Source organism: Sapajus apella, unplaced genomic scaffold, assembly GCF_009761245.1.
Source record: "Sapajus apella isolate SASKATOON/1434 unplaced genomic scaffold, GSC_monkey_1.0 scaffold12, whole genome shotgun sequence".
NCBI classification, from domain to species: Eukaryota; Metazoa; Chordata; class Mammalia; order Primates; family Cebidae; genus Sapajus; species Sapajus apella.
The window spans coordinates 17,323,785-17,348,759 of record NW_022436952.1 but is presented as its reverse complement, the minus strand read 5'-3'; the positions used below and the strand labels follow the sequence as shown (position 1 = coordinate 17,348,759).

The following is a 24,975-nucleotide window of genomic DNA, read 5'->3' as shown; positions in this document are numbered from 1 at the left end:
ACTTAAAAAATAATGCCATTTATAAGAACATCCAAAAGAACATAGCTAGGAGTAAATCTGACCAAGGAGGCTTACTATTTTCAACACTGAAAACCACAAAACATTGCTCAAAGAAAAAAAGAGTTAATACATGGTAAGAAATCTCAAATTCTTATATTGGAAGACAATGTCATTAAAATGGCAATACTACACAAAGCAATCTATGGATTCAATGTAATCTCTTTAAATGATACTGGCTTTTTTTTTGCAGAAATAGAAAAACTCATCATAAAATTCACATGGAATCTCACGGGATTACAAACAACCAAACGATCTCGGGGAAAAAAACAAAGTTGGAAAACTCACACTACCTTTCAAAGCTTACTACAAAGTTATTATAATCAAAAGGTTCATCCTCCACCAAGGCCCAGAGGTAATCTACCCAAGTAATGCCTTAGCCAGAGTTCAGCCCTCAGTACCCCCTCAGCTAGAACATAACCTACAAAAAAATAATTTTCAAGTATTACATTTCATTGCCAGCAACTCTGCCTCTGAGGTTTATCAAGGCTAGAAGGTGAAGCATACCCAGTGCTGGAGAAGAAACTAAGAAAGCCAAGGAACAGGACAATTAACAAAACATTACGTATGGAATGCTCTTTTTCTATCTAGTAATCAGACTACTTCCCATTTCAGCCTGCCAATCCTTTTTAGAAGAACAAACCTACTCAGTCATAAATATATAATTTAATGTGTAAAACCTCAGAAATTTGAATAAACTACAAAAATCTGTTGTAGTCATCTCATAACACCATCTAAATACAATTTTATATTAGGAGTTCTGGTAGAACAAAGCAGGAAAGCTGCAATTTAAATTATTGTATTTGCCTTTTAAAACTAACACCAGGTCCGGTGTGGTGGCTCACCACTGTAATCCCAGCACTTTGGGAGGTCAAGGTGAACAGGTCACAAGGTCAAGAGACAGAGACCATCTTGGCCGACATGAAAATACAAAAATTAGTCTCTACTGAAAATACATAAATTAGCTGGGCGTGGGGGCACATGCCTGTAGTTCCAACTACTTGGGAGGCTGAGGCAGGAGAATCGCTTGAACCCAAGAGGCAGTGGTTGCAGCGAGCCGAGATCAAATCACTGCATTCCAGCCTGTCGATGGGGCAAGACTCCATCTCAAAAAAAAAAAAAAAAAAAAAAACTAACAACAGTAGAATGGCACAGCCACTTTGAAAACGATCGGGTAGTTTCTCAAACAGTTAAATATGGCTATATTACTATATGAACGAGCAATTCCACGCCTAGGTATCTTACCAACAAAAAGGAAAATATATGTCCACAAGAAAACTTGCACATGAATGTTCATAGCAGAATTATTCATAATTGTCAAAAAGTAAAAATGATCCAAACACCCATCAGCTGATGAAAATAGATAAATGAAATGTGGTATACATTAAAAAAAAAAAAAAAAAACACCTCATTTTCATATAAAGAAATCTCTGTAGGGCTGGATGCAGTGACTCAAGCCTGTAATCCCAAGACTTTGGGAGGCCGAGGCAGGTGGATCACTTGAGGTCAGGAGTTCGAGACCAGCCTGTCCAACAAGGTGAAACCCCTTCTCTACAAAATATACAAAAATTAGCCGGGCATGGTGGTGCACCGCTGTAGTCCCATCTACTCCGGAACTTGAGGCAGGAGAATCGCTTGAACCTGGGAAGCAGAGGTTGCAGTGAACCAAAATCACTCCACAGCACAGCAGTCTGCGCAACAGAGCGAGACTCAAGTCTCAAAAAACCAAAAGACAAAACAAAACAAAAAAACTGTATGCTTGCAAACTTTTTAAAGTTCCTATGTTTTACTGGCCTTGTCATCTCATAACATGATCTAAAACATCTTTAAAACAAATTAAAATTACCAAACAGATTTATAACTATACTTCATCATTTGAATTTTGAAGCAGTCTGATTTCTTAATAAAAAGAATGTTCCATATTCAATGTTTTTCTTAAATTTCCTGTGCCCTGGTTGCCAGTGGCTCACACATGTTTCACATCACATGTTTCCCACACATGTTGGCCAGGCTGGTCTCGAACTGCTGACCTCAGATGATATGCCCGCCTCGGCCACCCAAAGTGCTGGGATTACAGGTGTGAGCCACCATACCCAGCCTCTTTCAGTCTTAGATACTATAACTGCTCATGGCTTTCATGTCTAAGAACATCTACCTGCTGTTTTTATTGTTAAACTGTATGGTATAATATTCTTGAATATCAATTTCTTTTACTCATAACTTTGTAGCTATACCTCCACCATCTTCTGTCACTCAGTTCTGCTATGGTGATGTTTGTAGCCTGACTCTTCCACCTCATGGAGCACTTACTTTCTTTCCTGAATTCCTAAGTCTTTCACTTATCCTTGAACTTTGATTCCTTAACCATGATCTGTCTTGGTACGCATCATTCTGTCTGCATAAATTTTTCCTGGAAGAAGATATGTTGTATCAATTTGTAGAATCTATCGATTCTTCCTTAACTTTATGTGAAATTTTTATTATGAATATTTCTGTTCGTTGACCAGATTTTCCACGTCAAAAACATGTTCTTATAGTATACTGGATAATCTTTATTTGTCCTCCCTATTGTTCAAGTTCTGTCTAATTGCCTTAATCTTTGTCCTTTTCTTCTGCACTCACTCTAATTATATCAAGACTTTGTTCTAAGACAAGGTTTATCTTAAGTCACATCTACTTTATTCCTTGCTCTTTCTCATTTTATATCTTTTTTTTTTCTTGAGACAGAGTCTTGCTCTGTTGCCAGGCTGGAGTGCAGTGGCACAATCTCAGCTCACTGCAACCTCCGTCTCCTGGGTTCAAGCGATTCTTCCGCCTCAGCCTCCTGAGTAGCCGGGACCACAGGCGCGTGCCATCACACCCGGCTAATTTTTGTATTTTTAGTAGAGACGGCGTTTCACCATGGCCAGGATTGTCTCTATCTCTTGACCTCGTGATCCACCCGCCTCAGCCTCCCAAAGTGCTAGGATTACAGGTGTGAGCCACCACGCCCGGCCTTCGTTTTATATCTTGAGGCCATTCAAATGTCTGAACTCCATTTAGCCTATTTTGTTTTTGAATACTTCATTATTTAAGTTCTTTTATAGTGCATAGCACTTACAAGGCACACTCTTTCTTTATGTTTCTTACACATGGTGATTTTATTTTTGGCATACTGTGCTGCTTTAATTTTCTTTTCCAGGAATATACTGCCCCTGTTTGTGCCATTCCCCACCCTCCTGCTCAGGTCCACTGTAACAGCCTTTCTCTTTGGCGTGGGATAGTCTGGGTGGGTTCTCCTTGATTGTTGCCACTTTGTCTGGCATGTGTTTGTCTTCTCTACAAATGGAAGACTGGATATAGCTTTCTATATACTGTTCTACTACCCGAGGGAGCAAGGAAGTGGGGCAAAGGAGGAAAAATCTTGGTTAGGGCTGTAACCGCCTTTGCTAAAGGCTTTGGCCCATTCCACCAGCCAGACATGTAGACCACTCCAGAGGGTTCTCGCTCATCACTTTACAGAACGGCACATCCCAACTGTCCTTTCTGCAGCTGTTGAGAAACCAGGATAGTATAATGGGAATTCGCAAGCAAACCATTCACCACCACCCATTTAAATTTTTTCTAATCAAGGAATATTCATGTGAAATCCTAGGATTTCACTAATTTACTTTCTTCAACACTGCTTCTTTTTTTTTTAAATTTTCTTTTGAAAAAACTCATGTTCCGCCAGACACAGTGGCTCACACCTGTAATCCCAGCACTTTGAGAGGCCGAGGCAGGCGGATCACCTGAAGTCGGGAGTTTGAGACCAGCCTGGCCAACATGGTGAAACTCCATCTCTACTAAAAGTACAAAATTAGCTGGGTATACTGGTGGTCGCCTGTAATCCCGGCTACTTGGGAGGCTGAGGCAGGAAGATGGCTTGAACACGGAGGGTGGAGGTTGCAGTGAGACAAGATCATACCACTGCATTCCAGCTTGGGCAAAAAGAGTGAAACTCCATCTCAAAAAAATAAAATAGACCAGGTGCAGTGGCTCATACTTGTAATCCCAGGACTTTGGGAGGTTGAGGCAGGCAAATCACAAGGTCAGGGAATCAAGACCATCCTGGCTAACACAGTGAAACCCCATCTCTACTAAAAATACAAAGAATTAGCCAGGCGTGGTGGCCTGCGTCTACAATCCCAGCTACTCAGGAGGCTGAGGCAGGAGAATCGCTTGAACGTGGGAGGCGGAGGTTGCAGTAAGCCGAGAATGCACCACTGTGCTCCAGCCTGGGCGACAGAGTGAGACTCTGCCTCAAAAATAAAAATAAAATAAAAAATAAAAACTCATGTGCCTTGAGTCATAAAATAACACTATTTTAAGAATAGAAAATAGAGCTCACGCCTGTAATCCCAGCACTTTGGGAGGCTGAGGCAGGCAGATCATGAGGTCAGGAATTTGAGACCAGCCTGGCCAACACTGTGAAACCCCATCTTTACTAAAAATACAAAAATTAGTTGGGCATGGGGTGTGTGCCTGTAATCCCAGCTACTTGGGAGGCTGAGGCAGGAGAACTGTTTGAAGCCAGGAGGTGGAGGTTGCGGTGAGGCGAGATTGTGCACCTGCATTCCAGCCTGGGCAACAGGGCAAGACTTGGTCTCAAAAAAAAAAAAGAAAAAGAAAATAGGGCCGGGCACAGTGGCTCATGCCTTTAATCCCAGCACTATGGAAGGCCGAGGTGGGTGGATCACCTGAGGTCAGGAGTTCAAGACCAGCTTGGCCAACATGGTGAAACCCCATCTCTACTAAAAATACCAAAACAAATTAGCCAGTTGTGGTGGTGGGCACCTGTAATCCTAGCTACTGGGGAGGCTGAGGCAGGAGAATCGTTTGAAACCAGGAAGGGGAGGTTGCAGTGAGCCAAGATTGTGCCACTGCACTCCAGTCTAGGCAACAACAGTGAGACTCCATCTCAAAATAAATGAACAAATAATAGAAAACAGGAGGCCATGTCATTCAAGATACTTATAATTTTTTCCTTGAATCCCACTTTTCCAAGTTTCTGACAGTAGCTGTATGCCTTTACTTGTTTATAAAGACACATTTTTAGCCTTTTTGAAAAAAATATATTTCTGTATATTTTTTAGATATTGAGGGACAAGTAATCTGGATTCTCTCTCCAATCTTCACGAATAAATGTATCCTATAATAATTTTAGGCGGGGCACAGTGGTTCATGCCTGTAATTCTAACACTTCGGGAGGCCAAGGCAGATGGATCACCTGAGGTCAGGAGTTTGAGACCAGGCTGATTAACATGGTGAAACCCTGTCTCTACTAAAAATACCAAAAAAATTAGCTGGGCATGGGGGCGTATGCCTATAGTTCCAGATAATCAGGAGGCTGAGGCAGGAGAATCACTTGAACACAGGAGGCAGAGATCGTGCCACTGTACCCCAGCCTATGCGACAGAGTGAGATTCTATCTCAAATAAAATAATAAAATTATATTTTAAATCTTTTATCATCTTAAAACCTAAACAGTGACCACATTTTTGAAATGGGAAATCAGCTACCTTATAAAATCACTGAAATCAGAAAAAAACAGAAATGTAATAAAGGTAATTATATTTCAAAATACTTTAGAATTCATATAAATAAAAAATGAAAGTGAAGAAATTACAACAGATGCCTCAGAAATAAAAAGGATCATAAGGAACTATATGAACAATTGTATGTCAATAAATTGGATAACCTAGAGGAAATGGATAAATTCCTAGAAAAATACAACCTACCAAGATTTAGTTAGGCATAAAAGCGTGAACAGACCAATAACAAATACAGAGATTAAAGAAGTAACCAAAAACTTCTCAACAAGAAAACTCCAGGATCTGAAGGCTTCGTGGCAGAATTTTACTGAATATTCAAAGAAGAATTAATACCCATTCTTCCTAAACTCTTCCAAAAAATAGAGCTAGAGGGAATATTTCCCAACACATTATATGAGGCAAGCATATCAAAGTCAAAAGCATTTAAGTTGTTATCTAAGTCAAGGACATCACAAGAAAACAAAACTACAGGCCAATCTCCCTAATGAACACTGATGCAAAAATCCTCAACATTAACAAACTGAATTCAACAACGCATCACAAAGATTACAAATCACTAGCAAGTGAGATTTATCCCTTTCATGCAAGGATGATTTAACATACACAAATCAATCAACCTGATATATCATATCAAGAGAAGTGAAGACAATGGGAAAAAGACCTAAACAGATATTTCTCCAAAGAAAACATAAAAATAGCCAAGAGATATATGAAAAGGTGCTCAATATCACTAATCACAATGGAAATGCAAATGAAAACCACACAATGAGATCTCACCTCACACCTGTAAGGATGGCTATTCTCCAAAAGACAAAAGAAAACAAATGCTGGCAAGGGTGTAGAGAAAAGGGAACCCTAGTATACTGCTGGTGGGAACGGAGATTGTTAGAGTCATTATGGAAAAAAGTATATGGAGGGTCCCAAAGAAATTAAAAATATAGAACTATCATAGACCCAGTAATCCCTCTTCTGATTATATACTCAAAATAAATGAAATCACTACCTCATAAAGATATCTAGGCCAGGCCCAGTGGTTCATGCTTGTAATCCTAGCATTTTGGGAGGCTGAGGCAGAAGGATCACTTGAGGCCAGGATTTCAAGACCAGCCTGGACACAGTGAGACCCTGTCTCTACAAAAACTACAAAAATTAGCCAGGTACAGTGGCATGCACCTATCGTGCCAGGTACCCAGCAGGCTGCAGTGGGAGGATCACTTGAGCCTGGGAGGTCAAGGCTGCAGTGAGCCATAATCATGCCACCGCATTACATCCTGAGTGACAGAGCAAGACCCTATTTAAAAAAAAAAAAAAAAAAAAAAAAAAATCTGGCTGGGCCTGGTGGCTCACGCCTGTAATCCCAGCACATTGGGAGGCCGAGGCGGGTGGATCACAAGGTCAGGAGTCCAAGACCAGCCTGGCCAACATGGTGAAACCCCGTCCTTACTAAAATAACAAAAATTAGCCAGGTGTGGTGGCGGGCACCTGTAATCCCAGCTACTAAGGGGACTGAAGCAGAGAACTGCTTGAACCAGGAGGCGGAGGTTGAGGTGAGCCAAGATCTCACCACTGCACTCCAGCCTGGGCAACAGAATGAGATGCCGTCTCAAAAACAAACCAAAAAATCCAACAACCAGATATCTACACTTGCAGCATCATTCACAATAGTTAATACATGGAAACAACTTAGATGCCCATTGACAGATGAATGGATAAAGAAAATGTTGGACTAGGCACAATGGCTCACGCCTGTAATCCCAGCACTTTGGGAGGCTTAGGTGGGTGGATCACTTGAGGTCCAGAGTTTGAGACCAGCCTAGCCAATATGGCAAAACCCCGTCTCTACTAAACATACAAAAATTAGCTGGGCGTGGTGGCACATGCCTGTAGTCCCAGCTACTTGGGGGGCTGAGGCAGGAATTGCCTGAACCTGGGAGGTGGAGGTTGCAGTGAACCACTGCACACTGCACTCCAGCTTGGGTGACAGAGTGAGACTCTGTCTGAAAAAAAAAAAAAAAAAGAAAGAAAGAAAAGAAAATGTGATATGTGTGTGTGTGTCTCTGTGTGTGTAATATTATTCAGCCTGAAAAATGAAAAAAATCCTGTCATATGCCCTAACATGGATGTATCACGCTGAAAACATGCTGAAATAAGCCAGAAACGAAAAGAAAAATATTGCATGAGCTCCCCTATATATGTAATATTTAAGGGAAAAAAAAAAGCACTCAAATACACAGGACAGAGAATGAAACAGTGGTTACCACCGGTGAGGGATGGAGAAAGGGGGAGATGGAAGTCAAAGGATACAAAATAGCAGACTTGCAGGATGAACAAGTCTAGAGATCTACTGTACAACATGAGGACTAAAGTTAACACAATTATATCTTATGGATTTTTGTTAAATGGGTATATTTTAGCTATTCGTCACTGAAACAAAGTACGTGAGATGATAAATATGTTCACTGGCTAAACTATATGTAACCTATAACATCATGTAAACCTCAAACCTATACAATAAAATTTATTTTAATACATAAATGTAAAAATAATTCTTAACTTGAAGACTCTACAAAAACAGGAAAGGCAAGATATGCTCAGCACAACTAGCCTTAGTCTAGCAACCTCTGTCCTAGATAATAAAAATGTGAGAAACAGCAAATGACTAAAACTAAACCTCCAGTGCTGCAAAAGAACAATTTGAAATAATGATATCCGGCCACGTGTGATGGCTGACACCTATAATCCCAACACTTTGGAAGGCTGAGGTGGGAGGATCACGAGGTCAGGAGATCAAGACCATCCTGGCCAACAAGGTGAACCCCATCTCTACTAAAAATACAAAAATTAGCCAGGCATGGTGGCTCCCGCCTGTAATCCCAGCTACTCAGGAGGCTAAGGCAGGAGAATCGCTTGAACCCAGGAGGCAGAGGTTGCAGGGAGCCGAGATCATGCCACTGCACTCCAGCTCGGGCGACAGAGGGAGACTCCATCTCGAAAAAGAAAAAGAAAAGAAATAATGACGTCAATACTAAAAAATGAGAATAGCAAAAGCATGGGTAACAAACTTTTTTTTTTTTTTTTTTTTTTTTTGCAAAAGTGGTTTCTAATTCTTTGCTTTTGTATCAAAGGAGAAACTAGTTAAGTTTTTAGCTGGAAGACCAAAAAAAAAAAAAATTTTAGAAGTCAGATCACTGTGGTCTATAAATTGGAAGGCATTCAGAGAATTAAGCAAAATTGCAGCCACAAAATTTATTCCATTTCTACCTACTAACATGAACAATATTCTTTGTTTATAAAAAACAAAAGTTGGAATAGAATTCACATAGACGCCTGCCTGTTTCCAGTAATAAGTGATCAAAAATTATAATAATTGGGAAAAAGGAAACAAGTCTGCTCTTATTAGAAAGTGTTTTCAGTAAGTTTTTACTTTTTGTTTTTAATAATAATGTAATAAAATTTATACATATACTTACACTTTTTTGTTCACTGGTTTACTACTACTAATTGTCATAACTTAATCCAAAGTAAAACTTTAAAATACTTAGAGCCTAAAATCACAGAAAATTTAAATAAATTTCAATTTCTATATGTATTCGTAGCAGAAATATGAGAGCATGAACAATAAAATGCTATTAAGAGACTGGGCGCGGTGGCTCACACCTGCAATCCCAAGCACTCTGGGAGGCCAAGGCAGGCAGATCACAAGGTCAAGAGATCAAGACCATCCTGGCCAACGTGGTGAAACCCTGTCTCCACACAAAAATTAGCTGGGCGTGGTGGTGTGCGCCTGTAGTCCCAGCTACTCGGGAGGCTGAAGCAGGAGAATTGCTTGAACCCAGAAGGCGGAGGTTGCACTGAGCCGAGATCGTGCCACTGCACTCCAGTCCGACGCCTGGTGAAAGGGTGAGACACTGTCTCAAAAAAAAAAAAAAAAAATGCTATTAAGAATAAATATATTAGTAAAAAAATTTACTGGAAAAGAAAATAAAAATTCAAGGAGCAAAAAGGACAATATAAAATCTCCGACTGGCAAAAAAAAAAAAAAAAAAAAAGCTGTAAAGGCTGGCGCGGTGGCTCATGCTTGTAATCCCAGCACTTTAGGAGGCCGAGGCAGGTCAGGAGATCGAGACCACCTTGGTCAACGTTGTGAAACCCCATCTCTACTAAAATACAAAAAATTAGCTAGGTGTGATGGCATGTACCTATAGTCCCAGCTACTGGGGAGGCTGAGGCAGGGGAATCACTTGAACCAGGGAGGTGGAGACTACAGGATGCCGATAGTATGACACTGCACTCCAACATGATTTCACTTATACGCGGAATCTTTTAAAAAAACAAAAAAGGGGCCAGGCATGGTGGCTCATGCCTGTAATCCTAGTACTTTGGGAGGCCGAGGTGGGTGGATCACCCGAGGTCAGGAGTTCAAGACCAGCCTGGCCATCATGGTGAAACTCCATCTTTAAAAAAAAAAGAAACTATACAAAGAGAATAAAACAGTGGTTTACCAGGGGCCGAGAGTGGAAAGAAAATATGGAGATGAAAGTCAGAGGATGTAAAGCAGCAGATATATAGAATGAACAAGTCTAGAGTTCTTATGTACAACGTGAGGAGTACAGGTAATAATATCATGCTGTATCTTGATTCATGCTAAATGAGTAGATTTTAGTTGGTTCTGCACAAAAGCAAAAGAAAAAAGCAAAAATAAACAACTTTGTTAACTTGCTTCACCATACTGACCTTTTTACTATCTATACGTATCCCATAACACCATGGTGTATGCTTTAAATATACACAATTAAAAAAAAAATTCTGGCCAGGTGAGGTGGCTCATACCTGTAATCCCAACACTTTGGGAGTCCGAAGCAGGCAGATCACTTGAGGCCAAGAATTCGAGAGACCAGCCTTGTCAACATGGCAAAACCTCCTATCTACTAAAAATACAAAAATTAGCTGGGCGTGGTGGTGCATGCCTGTAATCCCAGCTACTCAGAAGGCTGAGGAATGAGAATCACTTTAACCCTGGAGACAGAGGTTGCAGTGAGCCAAGATCATGCCACTGGCACTCCATCCTGGGTGACAGAGCAAGACTCTTTCTCAAAAAAAAAAAAAAAAAAAAAAAAATTAACTATTTTGGGAGGTAGGGGTAGGCGGATCACTTGAGCTTAGGAGTTCAAGACTAGCCTGGGCAGCATAGCAAAATCCCACCTCTACAAAAAATACAAAAATGAGCCAGGACTTGGAGGCTAACATGGTAGAATTACTTGGGCCCAGGAGGTTGAGGCTACAGTAAGCCATGATCACATCACTGCACACCAGCCTGGGCAACACAGCTAGAAAGATGATGTCTCCAAAAAAAAAAAAAAAAAAAAAGAAAGAAAGAAAAAAGGAATGAGGATGAAGTAAAAGAAATGCAGAGATGGTAAGGACACTAAGGAAAAGCAGAACCTACTATGCATGTACAGAACCTACATTATCTGACAGAATATTTACTCTCAGTTGAGGACAATGCCACTATTATCTCCATTTTTACAGGAGGGAAAACCAAAGCCTGAAGAGTTGGGAAAACTAAATTCTGATTTGTAGCCCTAGCTGCAAATCAGAATCACCAGAAAAACTTCAGCCATAAAATAAAGCCTGGGCCCAATCTCAGAGATTGATTTAAGTGTTTTGTGATGGGACTTGGGCATCCCAGGTGGTTCTGAAGTGCAGCCCAAGTCTATAGATCATAACCAAGGCCACATAGGTGACCAGGTGGTTTACTGCCTTTCTACTACATAATACTAATGCCAAACTATGGAAATAAGTTTTAAGAGTTTGTTAACTGTTGCAACCAACCAACACAAAAGAACTCAAAATGCAAACTACAAACAACCAGTCAAGACTTGGTTAATAAATTAAAAAATAAAATAATGACACACTTGTATGCTTCACAATTATAATCCTAGATAGAAACATAAAAGAAACCTCATTACCTGTCAGAACCTGGGTGAAATTCTGAAAGCAAGGAAGGTCGTCTTCGAAGCTGCTGCTGCTGCTGTTGCTGCAAGAGCTGTGATGCCTGACTGACTTCAATATGAGAGGAACGATAATCAGGGACTGCGAACTCCTAGTATTAAAATAATCATAAATTAGTTATTAACTAAAAACTGAATAGCATCATGAAATCAAAGCAAGTATAAAGGTAGTTACGGGCCACTATGTATGGAAAGAAAAAGTAATGACTATTTTAATCCTTCATTGATCTAACTCTTCCCCTTAAAATAATCAACATTTTAACTATGTTATCATTAAAAATAATCCAAAATGAAATTTCAAGTTTAACCTATATTGACTCATTCCTCTACTAAAAAATTACGTAACTCCCAATCTGTATTACTCACATCAGTAAAATCTCAAACTCATGTGTTCAATATGAAACCCTAAGAAGCATTCCAATATTATATTCATAATGAGTAAGCTGGAAGAAGGGTCACAGAAGTCTTATCAAATCCATTCACACTTACAATGAAGAAACTGGAGTCCAGAGAATTAACCTGATAGTTAAGAGTAGTAGTTTTGGCTCACACCTGTAATCCCAGCACTTTGGGAGGCTGACGCAGGTGGATCACTTGAGGTCAGAAATTCAAGACCAGCCTGGTCAACATGGTGAAAACCTGTCTCTACTAAAAATACAAAACTTGGGCTGGGCGCGGTGGCTCAAGCCTGTAATCCCAGCACTTTGGGAGGCTGAAGCGGGTGGATCATGAGGTCAAGAGATCGAGACCATGGTGAAACCCTGTCTCTACTAAAAAATACAAAAATTGGCTGGGCATGGTGGCGCGCACCTGTGGTCCCAGCTACTTGGGAGGCTGAGGCAGGAGAATTGCTTGAACCCAGGAAGTGGAAGTTGCAGCGAGCCGAGATTGCGCCACTGCACTCCAGCCTGGTGGCTGGCAACAGAACGAGACTCTGTCTAAAAACAAAACAAAAAAAAAAATACAAAACTTAAGCTGGGCATGTTGGTTGACACCTGTAATCCAAGCTACTCAAGAGGCTGAGGCAGGAGAATCACTTAAAACCAGGAGGCGCAAGTTGCAGTGAGCTGAGATCTCACCACTGCACTCCAGCTGGGGCGACAGAGAGAGACTCCATCTCAAAAAAAAGATAGTTTTTCCCATCATAACTAGGTAAGTGTTTATATGTTTGTTTCTGTACCTTTCCTTTGTTGATTTTTTTTGTTTTTTGGCAAAAATTGCCTTTCAAAACAAATCTATTGTACTAACTCAATCAAAAACAGATAAACACAGAATTACTAAATAAGCTAGGAACTCCAGTCCTAGGTATATACCCCAAAGAATTACAAGAATATAAAACCACACACAAAAGCTAATACACAATTTTTCACGGGTGCATTATTCACAATAGCCAAAAAATGAAAACAACCAAAGTGTCCATCAACTAAACAAAATGTAGTATAACCATACAACTGAATACCATTCGGTCATAAAAAAAAAGGAGACACCCAGCACTTTGGGAGGCCGAGGCGGGTGGATCACGAGGTCAAGAGATCGAGACCAACCTGCTGGTCAACGTGGTGAAACCCCGTCTCTACTAAAACTACAAAAAATCAGCTGGGCATGGTGGCGCGTGCCTGTAATCCCAGCTACTCAGGAGGCTGAGGCAGGAGAATTACCTGAACCCAGGAGGCGGAGGTTGCGGTGAGCCGAGATTGCGCCATTGCACTCCAGCTTGGGTGACAAGAGCAAAACTCCATCACAAAAAAAAAGGCCAGGCACAAAGGGCCACATATTATTATTCCATTTATATAAGATGTCTACAATAAGCAAATCCAGGCTGGGTGCTATGGCTCACGTCTGTAATCCCAACACTTTGGGAGGACAAGGTGGGCAGACTGCTTGAGCCCAGAGATTCAAGACTAGTCTGGGCAACATACTGAGATTTCATCTCTACCAAAAATATGTTTAAAAATTAGCCAGGCCTTGTGGCACATCCCAGCTACTCTGTAAGCTAAGGTGGGAGGATTGCTTGAGCCCAAGAATTAGAGGCTGCAGTGAACTCCGATTGCACCACTGCACTCCAGCCTGGGTGACAGAGCAAGACACTGTCTTTAAAAAAAAAAAAAAAGGCAACAAATCCGTAGAAACAGAAAAGATTGGTGATTGCCAAAAGATAGGGGAAGGAGGAGAATTGAAGCTGTTATTACATATGGGGTTTTATTGCAGGTGATGGAGATGTCCTGAAATCGAGTAACAATGATTACTGCACAACATAATGAATATACTAAAAGCCACTATATTACATACTTTAAAATGGTAAATTTGCTGTTACATGAATTCTGTGTCAACAAAAAAAGGTTCAAAAATCATGAACAGATAAAATTGTGCTGTCTAGGATGAAACAGAGGGTAGATAAGCCATTGAGAGCCCTTCTTTATAAGTTATGTGTAAAAAATGCCTCATAGTCTTAAGGAGAAATCTCAGATATAAAGTTGAAAACATAAAAAACAAAACCATTTAAAAAACTTTTTCAGCCAGGTGTGGTGGCTCACACTTGTAATCCCTGCACTTTGGGAGGCCAAGGCAGGTAGATCACAAGGTCAGGATTTACGACCAGCCTAGCTGATCTCTACTAAAAATACAAAAAATTAGCCGGGTGTAGTGGCGTGCTCCTGTAATCCCAGCTACATGGGAGGCTGAGGCAGGAGAATCGTGTGAACCCAGGAGGCAGAGGTTGTATTGATCCAAAATTGCACTATTGCACTCTAGTCCCAGCAACAGTGCAAGACTCCATCTTGGAAAAAAAAAAAAAAAAAATTTCCAAAGGCACCAAAACAAAAAGGAATTTATATTATATGGAAATAGGTAAAACAGTAGATAGGAGTAAAAATGGACCTAAAAAATATTAACAATATCAAATAGGTCAGGTGCTATGGCTCATGGTTGTAATCCTAGCCCTTTGGGAAGCTGAGGCAGGTGGATCACTTGAGGTCATGAGTTCGAGACCAACCTGACCAACTCGGTGAAACCTCACCTATACTAAAAAAAAAAAAAAAAAAAAAAAAAAAAAACAAAAAAAAAAACCAGCCAGGCGTGGTAGCAGGCACCTGGAATGCCAGCTACTCCAGAGGCTAAGGCAGAAGACTTGCTTGAACCTGGGAGGTGGAGGTTGCAGTGAGCCAAGACCAAGCCATTGCACTCCAGCCTGGGCAACGGAACAAGACTCTGTCTTTAAAAAAAAAAAAAACCCTTGATACAAGGGTTTGTTACCCCCCCTCCAAAAAAAAAGGAGGAGAAGAAGAAGAAAAAGTAGGAGCAGCAGCAGCATCAAATAGCAAGCCAGGCCTGGTGACTCACGCCTGTAATCTTAGCCTGTTGGGAGGCCAAGGTGGCACGAACTGCTTGAGGCCAGGAGTTTGACACCAGCCTGGCCAACATGGCAAAACCCCGTTTCTACTAAAATTACAAAAATTAGCCAGGCGTGGTGGCACATGCCTGTGGTCCCAGCTACTCAAGAGGCTGAAGTACAAGAATTCCTTCAATCTAGGAGGTAGAGGTGGCAATGAGCCAAGATTGTGCCACTGCACTCCAGCCTGGGCCATAGAATGAGACTCCTGTCTTTAAACAAAAAAAAAAAAAAAAAAAAAAAAAAAGGAGAGAGAGAGACCAGGCATGGTAGCTCACACCTGTAATCCAAGCACTTTGGAGGCCAAGGTGGGTGGACCACCTGAGGTTGGGAGTTCAAGACCAGCCTGACCAACATGGTGAAACCCCATCTTTCAAAAAAAAAAAAAGAAGAAAGAAAAGAGAAATAAAGAAAGAATCAAATAAAGAAATTAAAAACTGAATCATTGAAAGTAAATGGTAGTTGAACATACAGACATGAAAAGCAAATGAAAGCTAACAGAGAACTGAGGAATTTTCTCAGTACCCAGTAAAGTACAAAGACATAGAAACCACAGAAGAAAAGTTAAAAATGTGAGCTAGAATAAAAAGTTCCAACATCCCATATCCACAGGTAAGAGACATGATCCTGAAAAATAATAGAACAGCATTTCTCAGAAGTTAGAAAAGATATAGTCTTCAGATTTAAAAAGGCTTAAGGAAAAAACTGGATGTATTTTTTAAATTAATCCATACTGAACATATGAAAATTTTAGGGGCCGGGCGCGGTGGCTCAAGCCTGTAATCCCAGCACTTTGGGAGGCCGAGGTGGGTGGATCACGAGGTCAAGAGGTCGAGACCATCCCGGTCAACATGGTGAAACCCCGTCTCTACTAAAAATACAAAAAATTAGCTGGGCATGGTGGCACGTGCCTGTAATCCCAGCTACTCAGGAGGCTGAGGCAGGAGAATTGCCTGAACCCAGGAGGCGGAGGTTGCGGTGAGCCGAGATCGCGCCATTGCACTCCAGCCTGGGCAACAAGAGTGAAACTCCGACTCAAAAAAAAAAAAAAAAAATTTAGATAGTAAGATTAAAGTGAAAACTTTATTACAAGTTCCATGAAATAAAAAAGAGATTTCCTACAAAGTTACAAGGATCATAATAAAAGCAGACTTCTCATCAGCAACACTCAAGAGAAGCAAACAGCAAATCACAGCATATTCCAAGTTCAGAGGAAAATAACTTTGAAGCTACAAATTCAATAACTACATCATTTGGCTGAGCATGCTAGTTCATTCCTGTAATCCCAGCACTTTGGGAGGGCAAAGGAGGACGACAGCTTGAGGCCAGGAGCTTGAGAACAGCCTGTGCAACACAGTGAGACACCATCTCTATAAAGTATTTAAAAATTATCTGGGCATGGTGGTCCAAACCTATAATCCCAGCTACTCAGGAGGCTGAGGTGAGAGGATCACTTGAGCCGAAGAGCTCAAAGTTACAGACAGTGAGCTATGATTGTGTCACTACATTTCAGCCTGGGTGATAAGAATGAAACTTTGTCTCTAAAAATAAAATAAAATAAAAAATAAACCATCACTGAAGTTTTAAGGCTACTAACTTTTGAGAATTCAAGGAACTCAAATAATGAACCAACCACAGACACTCTCTGAAAGAATTTCTAAAGGATGTACCCAGCAAAAATTAAGAGTAAGGAGTGAAATAAAAGTAACAACAGTGCACTGCGGCTTCCAGGTATGAGCAGGCAACATGGCTCAAAATTACCTTCTCACAGTCAACAGCTAAAAACTTCAACAAAATATACAAACTATTTTCAGAAACTGGATAATAGGCAGCACAGGACTTGATCACTGAGAGAAATGAAGCAAATGAGGTGAGCCCTACCTACCATACTCTAGGCCCTCTGTCTACAGGCAATTTCCAAACTGCAGCCATGGGAAGGGAACCTAAATCGTGTCCCACAATCATAATTATTGAATAAGCAACTGTACAAGGCTTGGATAAGCCATAGGGACTGAACTTCCAAAGTTAGTTTCAAAGAGAAAGATTTCCTGAAATCTGAATTTGGGATCCCTTAAGCCTCTGTGAATTCTAGTCTGTAAATACATAAGGAGAAATGTCACAGGCTGGGGTAAGAATAATTTCTGATGAAAGAACAATTAGAAGCAACTATAAAGCGAACAATTCCCTGAGCTCACTCAGGGTAAGAACTCATTCAAATTTCCTCCAGCAAGAGTGAGGAAACCCCAATGAATACATGGGACATTCAAAAGAAACCCTAGGAGACAAGCTTAGAAGTGGGGGAAAAATTAGAAATACAATAAAGACTATGCTAGACGTGCCCTAAGAGTTTAAAAACAAGCCTCAAAAGTAATTTAATTTCCTACCAGAAGGACTTCATCTCTCTTTACAGGAATGTAACAAAGGCCAGCAGTAAAAAAGTGTAAAACACACAACGTTTTTTAATCAAAAATGAAATCCATCTGCAATAAAAATGTGTTAACAGGCTGAAACGTACAGAATATCACTGATTATGATATCATAGCAAAATGAAACTAATGGATTAAAAAAAAAGGGAAAAAAGTGAACAGAGATCCAGTGAACTGTGGAATAACATGCAGCATGTGTAACTAGAGTCCCAGATAGAAACTAGGGGAAAAGGAAACAGGAAAAAAATATTTGAAAAAACAATGGCCCCAAACTGCTCAAATTTTATGAAACTTATAAATCCATAGAATCAGGAAGCTATAAATCCATAGAATGCTAGCCACAATAATGTATTCACTCAAAAAGCACAACAGCAAGGCATTGTGGCTCACACCTGTATTCCCAGCTACTTGGGAAGATGAAGCAAGAGGATCCCTTGAGCCTAATAGTTCTGGGCTATAGCTCTGGGCTATGCCAATCAGATGTCTACACTAAGTTCAAATTTAAATGATGACCTCCGAGAAGCAGGGGGACCAGCTGGTTGCCTAAGGAGGGATGAAAATGCCCTAGGTTAAAAAAAAAAAAAAAAAAAAAAAAAGAGAAGGCCCCGTGCTGAACAGTAGGGGACTGCACCTATAAAAACCACGGCACCCCAACCGAGGAAAAAAACAAGAAAAAAACTTTAATAAAAAAAAAAAAAAAGAAAGAAAAAAAAAAAGGCACAACAAACGCACAAACGCACATTACACCTAAATTGCTGAAAACCAATGAAAAAGAGAAAAATCTTAAAAAGTAACCAGAGGAGACCAGGTGTGGTGGCTAACACCTGAAATCCCTGCACTTTGGGAGGCCGAGGCAGAAGGATCACTTAAGGCTAGGAGTTCAAGACCAGCCTGGCTAACATAGTGAAACTTCATCTCTACCAAAAATACAAAACAATAGTTGGAGCCAGGAGCAGAGGCTCATGCCTGTAATCCCAGGACTTTGGGAGGCCGAGGCAGGCGGATCATCTGAGGTCGGGAGTTGAGACCAGCCTGACCAAAACAGAGAAACCCTGTCTCTACTAAAAATACAAAATTAGCCAGGCATAGTGGTGCATGCCTATAATCCCACCTACTACGGAGATTGATGCAGGAGAATCTCTAGAACCCAGGAGGCAGAAGTTGTGGTGGGCCTAGATGGCACCATTGCACTCCAGCCTGGGCAACAAGAGTGAAACTCCATCTCATACAAAAGAAAAAAAAAAAACTTAAGCTGAGCACAGTGGTGTGTGCCCGCAGTCCCAGCTACTCGAGAGGCTGAGGCATGAGAACTGCCTGAACCCAGGAGGCAGAAGTTGCAGTGAACCGAGATCGCACCACTGCACTCCAGCCTGAACAACAGAGGAAGACTGCCTCAAAAAAAAGGAACTAGAGGAGGGAAAATGTGTTTTATAAATAAATGAACAAAAATTGAGGCTTCTAGACAGAAACCATACAAGCCAGAATAAGATGATATGACATATCTTAAAATACTACAACTGTCTGGCAGATAGAGCATTCATTAAATAAATAAATAAATAAATAAAATAATACTAAAACTTTCAACTTAGAATTCTATATCTAGGCCGGGCGTGGTGGCTCACGCCTGTAATCCTAGCAGCCTAAACCCTGGAGGTGGAGGTTGTGGTGAACTGAGATTGTGTCACTGCACTCCAGGTTGGGCAACAAGAGCAAAACTCTGTCTCAAAAAAAAAAAAAAAAAAAAAAAAGAAGGATGTCAGAAATGGTTATACTCAGGCAATCAGAGAAGGAAATAAATAATAAAGAGCACAAATCAGTGAAATAGAAAAACAGTAAAAATGACTGAATCCAAAACTAGTTTTTCCAAGAATCTACTAAACTGACAAAACTCTAGGCAGACTGATTAAATAAAAAATAAGAAAAAAGCACATTATCAACATGAGAAACAACATCATAACGTATCTCAAACACATTGAAACAACAAGGGAATATTGTGACAATTTGTGTCAATAAATTTGATACCTTAAACAACAAAATACACCCAAAACTGACTCGAGAAAAAACTGAGTATCTGAATTAATAACTATTAAAGAAACTGAGTTCATATTTAAATTCTTCCCATAAAAAAAAATTTGGGGCCCAAGGGTTTCACTGATAAATTCTATCAAATATCTAAGGATAAAAACGTGTCAATGCTGGCCAGGTACAGTGGCTCACACCCATAATCCCAGTGCTTTGGGAGGCTGAGGTGGGTGGATCACCTGAGTTCGGGAGTTCAAGACCAGCCTGGCCAACATGGCAAAACCCCATCTCTACTAAAAATACAAAAAATTAGCCATGCATGGTGATGGATGTCTGTAATCCCAACTACTTGGGAGTCTGAGGCAGGAAAATTGCTTCAACCCAGGAGAAAGAGGTTGCAGTGAGCCAAGATCACAGCACTGCCCACTCCAGCCTGGGCGACAGAGCGAGACTCTGCTGTCTCAAAAAAATAAAGAAAAGGCTGGGCATGGTGGCTCACACATGTAATCCCAGCACTTTGGGAGGCTAAGGCGGGTGGATCACCAAGGTCAGGAGTTCGAGACCAGCCTGGCCAATATGGTGAAATCGCATCTCTACTAAAAATACAAAAATTAGCTGAGCGTAGTGGCGCACACCTGTAATCCCAGCTACTCAGGAGGAGGAGGTTGCTATGAGCCAAGATCATGCCATTGCACTCTAGCCTGGGTGACAGAGCAAGACTCCATCTCAAAAAAAAAAAAAAAAGAAAAAGTACCAATCCTACACAAATCCCTTAAGAGAACACAGGAGTAAAGGGCATTCTCCAAGTTAACATCATTCTTAACGCAGAAGGACTGAAACTCAACGCTTACCATACCATATATAAAATTTTAATTCAAAACAGATAATTTACCAAAATGAAAAACCTAAAATTATAAAACTTAGAGAAGAATACATAAGTGAAAATCTCGGTGACCCTGAATTTGGCAAAAACTTCTTAGATATGACACAAAAAGCACAAAATATGAACAATAAAAGTAATACATTGGGGCTGGGTACAGTGGCTGACGCCTGTAATCCCAGCACTTTGGGAGGCCAAGGTGGGTGGATCACCTGAGGTCAGGAGTTCAAAATCAGCCTGGCCAACAGCGCAAAGTCCATCTCTACTAAAGATACAAAAATTAGCTGGGCATGGTGGCAAGCACCTGTAATCCCAGCTACTCAGGAGGCTGAATGAAGCAGGAGAATTGCTCGAACTTGGGAGGTAGAGGCTGCAGTGAGCCCAGATGGCACCATTGCACTCCAGCCTGGGCAACAGAACAAGACTCCGTCTCAAAAATAAATAAATAAATAAATAAATAAATAAATAAACAAATTGTGGTACACCCATAACCAACAATAAAAAGGAAGGAACTGAGATGTGCCAGACATGGATAGATCACAGAAGTATTATGGGAAGCAAAAGAGGCCACAGACAAAAGAGTTCCCATGAAGCTCAGAGCATATACAATGTATTAGGACAGAAAGCAGACAGTGGTTTCCTAGGAGCTGAGGTTAGCAGGAAGTCAGGGAGGAGGACTGACACAGATAGGGTACCAAGGAGGATGGGGTGCCAAGGAATATTCTGGAGTGTTGGAAATGCATCTTCATTTTGGTGATGGTTCTACGGGTTTATGAATTTGTCAAAGTTTGTTACAATGTACACATATAATGAGTGCAATCTAATAAATATATATATATAAACTAAACCGCAAAGCTGATTTTTTTTTTCAGACAGAGTTTCACTCTTGGTCCAGGCTGGAGTACAATGGTAGGATCTCGGCTCACTTCAACTTCTGACTTCTGGGTTCAAGTGATTCTCCTGCCACAGCCTCCCAAGTAGCTGGGATTAATGGTGGCCACTACAGTGCCTGGCTAATTTTGTTTTTTTTTGTATTTTTAGTAGAGACAGGGTTTCACCATGTTGGTCAGACTGGTCTTGAACTCCTGACCTCAAGTGATCCATGTGCCTCGGCCTCCCAAAGTGCTGGGATTATAGGTGTGAGCCACTGCGCTCAGCCTGATGTGTTTAAAAAAGCAGTAGCAACAATAATCCAGAAAACTGGTAATCAGATAAATAACAGTGGGGTAGGGGGAACAACAAGCAAAATTCAACACCCAATCATGACAGAAATTCTCAAACTAGGAACAGAAAGCAACCTCTTCAACCAAAAAAGGCATCAACAAAAACCTGCGACTAACATTACATGTAATGATGAAAGACTAAATGCTTCCCTACACAGGAACAATGTAACAATGTGCACTCTAATGCTGTAATCATGACTATACTTCAAAGGAGTCCTCAGTAAGACCCCATAGTAAATACTCAACTACATTTTGATAACAAATCTGCTTTATTAAGTCTCTGAGATGACCATTTCATCACATCCTTTCCTATTTTTCTTTAAACCTCTTACACCCATATCCTTGGTCTACTATGAGCTTATTATCTCACTTCATATTTTATTTTTCAAAAGGTAAATCAATCTCTTACAAACTCTTCCTATGATAAAATCTTCCTTCCTGCCTACCTACCATGCCCTCTTTCCTTCCTACCTACTATGCAAAGCTTCCTACCATCAATCTCTCAAGAAGACAGAGGTCTTTATGCTGGCCATCACTCAAGAGAGGCCAAGTTATTTGGCCAGCTTAAAAGTCAACCACAACTTGGAGTATAAACATAGGTCTTACCCTTGAAATTCTAGACAAATGATAGTTTTCTATTTATCATTAACTCCTACAATCAAAAGCAAAGACAAGTTCATAAAGCCACAGTAAGAAAACAGGAATAATTCCCAACCTTTGGTTCCTCATCTTTGTAAACAGTTCTTGCCACTTAAAAAAAAAAAAAAAAGGTACATGTGGTAGTTTCTGACCAACATGTTTATTAAATAGGAAAAGTAAAGAAAAACACAAAAAACATGTGCAATTTGCATAGCATTTGTTCCTTACCTGCTGGTGGCGGGTGCTGGGAAAAGTATACTGGACAGAGTGGGGAGGATAACGGCTTTGTTCTGTGCTGAATGCTCCTTGGTTGGGAGGATAACCTGAACTTGACATTATCAGTAAAGAAGTCCTCACCAGACTGTGAGATCAACGCCAACAAACAATCATGTTTCTAGGAAACCACCTAAACATGATGGGAAAAAACAGAATTAATAAGAACTAAAACACCAAGTGTACTTCTAATAAATGATAACTATAGCTACATAAATAAAACCATAATTACCAGTAAAAGCTTCCTCTTAGGTATTTACTTAATAAAAGTTACCAAGGTTTGAAAACATTAATGGGTCATTTCTTTTTACACTTAAAATAGGTTATTATGTGACAAATAATATAATCAGCTATTTAAAGCAAAAACAGTATATAAAAACTTAGCATAAGATCTGGCACAGTATCTGCCTAGTATCTTTCTATAAATGTCTGAAAAACAAATATAAAGATAAAAATACATGGTTCTAAATTTGAGTTCATAAGTCAATTGTGAAAAATAATTCAAGAGTAATTATAAGGTAAGCACTTGTGCAGAGGAAGTATTGCCTTTATTAAATAATTCTGAAGCAAGTATGATAAAATACTAAGTTTTATACACCACAGGTGGTAGGTAGATGGACATTTGTTGTAGTACTCCTTGCATGCTTCTATGGGCCTGAAATAGCAAATAAAGAGAAAAAAAAAGGCCAGGAGTGGTGGTTAACACCTGTAATCCCAGCACTTTGGGAAGCCGAGGTGGGCAGATCACTTAAGGTCAGGAGTTTGAGACCAGCCTGGCCAACACAGTGAAACCTCTTCTCTACTAAAAATATAAAAATTAGCCAGGTGTGGTGGCATGTGCCTGTAATCCCAGCTACTCAGGAGGCTGAGGCAGGAGAATCACTTGAACCTCGGAGGCAGAGATTGCAGTGAGCTGAGATCACGTCACTGCACACTAGCCTGGGCAACAGAACGGGACTCCATCTCAAAAAAAAAAGAAAAGAAAAAGAAACTCCATCTTCATTATAAACTATATTCCTACTTATCCACAATTCTAGACTCACTAATTTGATTTGCCTGTCTTTTCTTGTGCCAATGCCACACTTTTCAAGTTACTCTAGTATTCAGAGGTTTTTATATTCAGCAGGGCAAACTTCCCCTCACTATGCTTGTTGTTGCTAACTTTCACCGCCTTCCCAGCTATTCTAGCACATTTCCTCTTTCACACAAGTATCAAAGTCAGCTTGTCAGGTTCCATGGAAATTCTAGATGAGAACACATAAATACTGAATTCAGAGGCTAAGGGGAGAACAGGTACCTTTATCCTCCTGAGTATTCCCATTCTAAAACATCATTATCTATGTTTATGTTTCAGGAGAGCACAAATATTTATGTTATATATAATTAACATGGGAATGTTTTACATATACATGATAGAGATTACATATATATATAAAAGTGCTATAATATATAATTTCTATCTTAATTATACATAAAATATGTAAAACTCCCGTGACAAAAATTTAACATATATACACATACACACATGTGCATGTGTATACACACACTGTTACTTTAAAACAGGAATTCTATTATTACCTAATTGGGTGGTTTTATAAAAGATAGAAATTATTTATATATAATTAAGATGAAAATTATATAACTATATATATATATATACATACAGATATATATATATATATATATATATATATAAAACATATATATATAAAATCTCCACCCATTTAATATTCTGTTTCTTAGCAAAGTTTTAATATTATTTCCATCATTTCAAGGGATTTCGGAAGAGGGAAAACCCAAAAAATAATTCATTGTGACAACTTGATCAATTTCACAGTTTTTACCAATATATGCAATACAAAATATGCAATTCTTTATTCAGTTAGGTTTAGAAAATAAAATTTTCTAGGGAATTGTCACTCAACCTAACTTTAAAACAAAACTTATAGGCCAGCCACAGTGGCTCACACCTGTAATTCCAGCACTTTGGGAGGTCAAGATCAGAGAATCTCCTACGGCCAAGTGTTCAAGACCAATCTGGGCAATGAAGCCAGACCTGTCTCTACAAGAAAACAATAATAATAATTAGGCACGGCAGTACACACCCATGGTCCCAGCTACCCGGGGGGCTGAAACAGGAGGATCACTTAAGCCCAGGAGGTCAAGACTACAATGAGCTGTGACTGTGCCACTGCACTCCAGCCTGAGTGATACAGTGAAACTCTGACTCAAAAAACAAAAGAAAGCCGGGCGCGGTGGCTCAAGCCTGTAATCCCAGCACTTTGGGAGGCCGAGGCGGGTGGATCACAAGGTCAAGAGATCGAGACCATCCTGGTCAACATGGTGAAACCCCGTCTCTACTAAAACTACAAAAAATTAGCTGGGCATGGTGGCGCGTGCTGTAATCCCAGCTACTGAGGAGGTTGAGGCAGGAGAATTGCCTGAACCCAGGAGGCGGAGGTTGCGGTGAGCCGAGATCGCTC

The 24,975-nt window shown here is 40.2% G+C and overlaps 1 protein-coding gene across 19 annotated transcripts in view; it reads right to left on the bottom strand.

Annotated features, from left to right (window-relative positions):
- The window catches only part of NCOR1 (nuclear receptor corepressor 1), a 183,766-nt gene that overhangs the window by 142,041 nt on the left and 16,750 nt on the right, over window positions 1-24,975 (bottom strand). For 18 of the 19 annotated variants that reach the window (XM_032280184.1, XM_032280179.1, XM_032280187.1 and 15 more), the window contains exons 2-3: window positions 22,448-22,625; window positions 11,600-11,733 (exon numbers count right to left, since the gene is read on the bottom strand). In XM_032280184.1, coding sequence (XP_032136075.1) covers window positions 11,600-11,733; window positions 22,448-22,555 — 242 coding nt within the window. In that variant the 5' untranslated portion in view covers window positions 22,556-22,625. Of the gene's footprint in view, window positions 1-11,599; window positions 11,734-22,447; window positions 22,626-24,462; window positions 24,482-24,975 lie in introns of those variants that run through there. The other variant, XM_032280182.1, reaches the window with a different exon arrangement.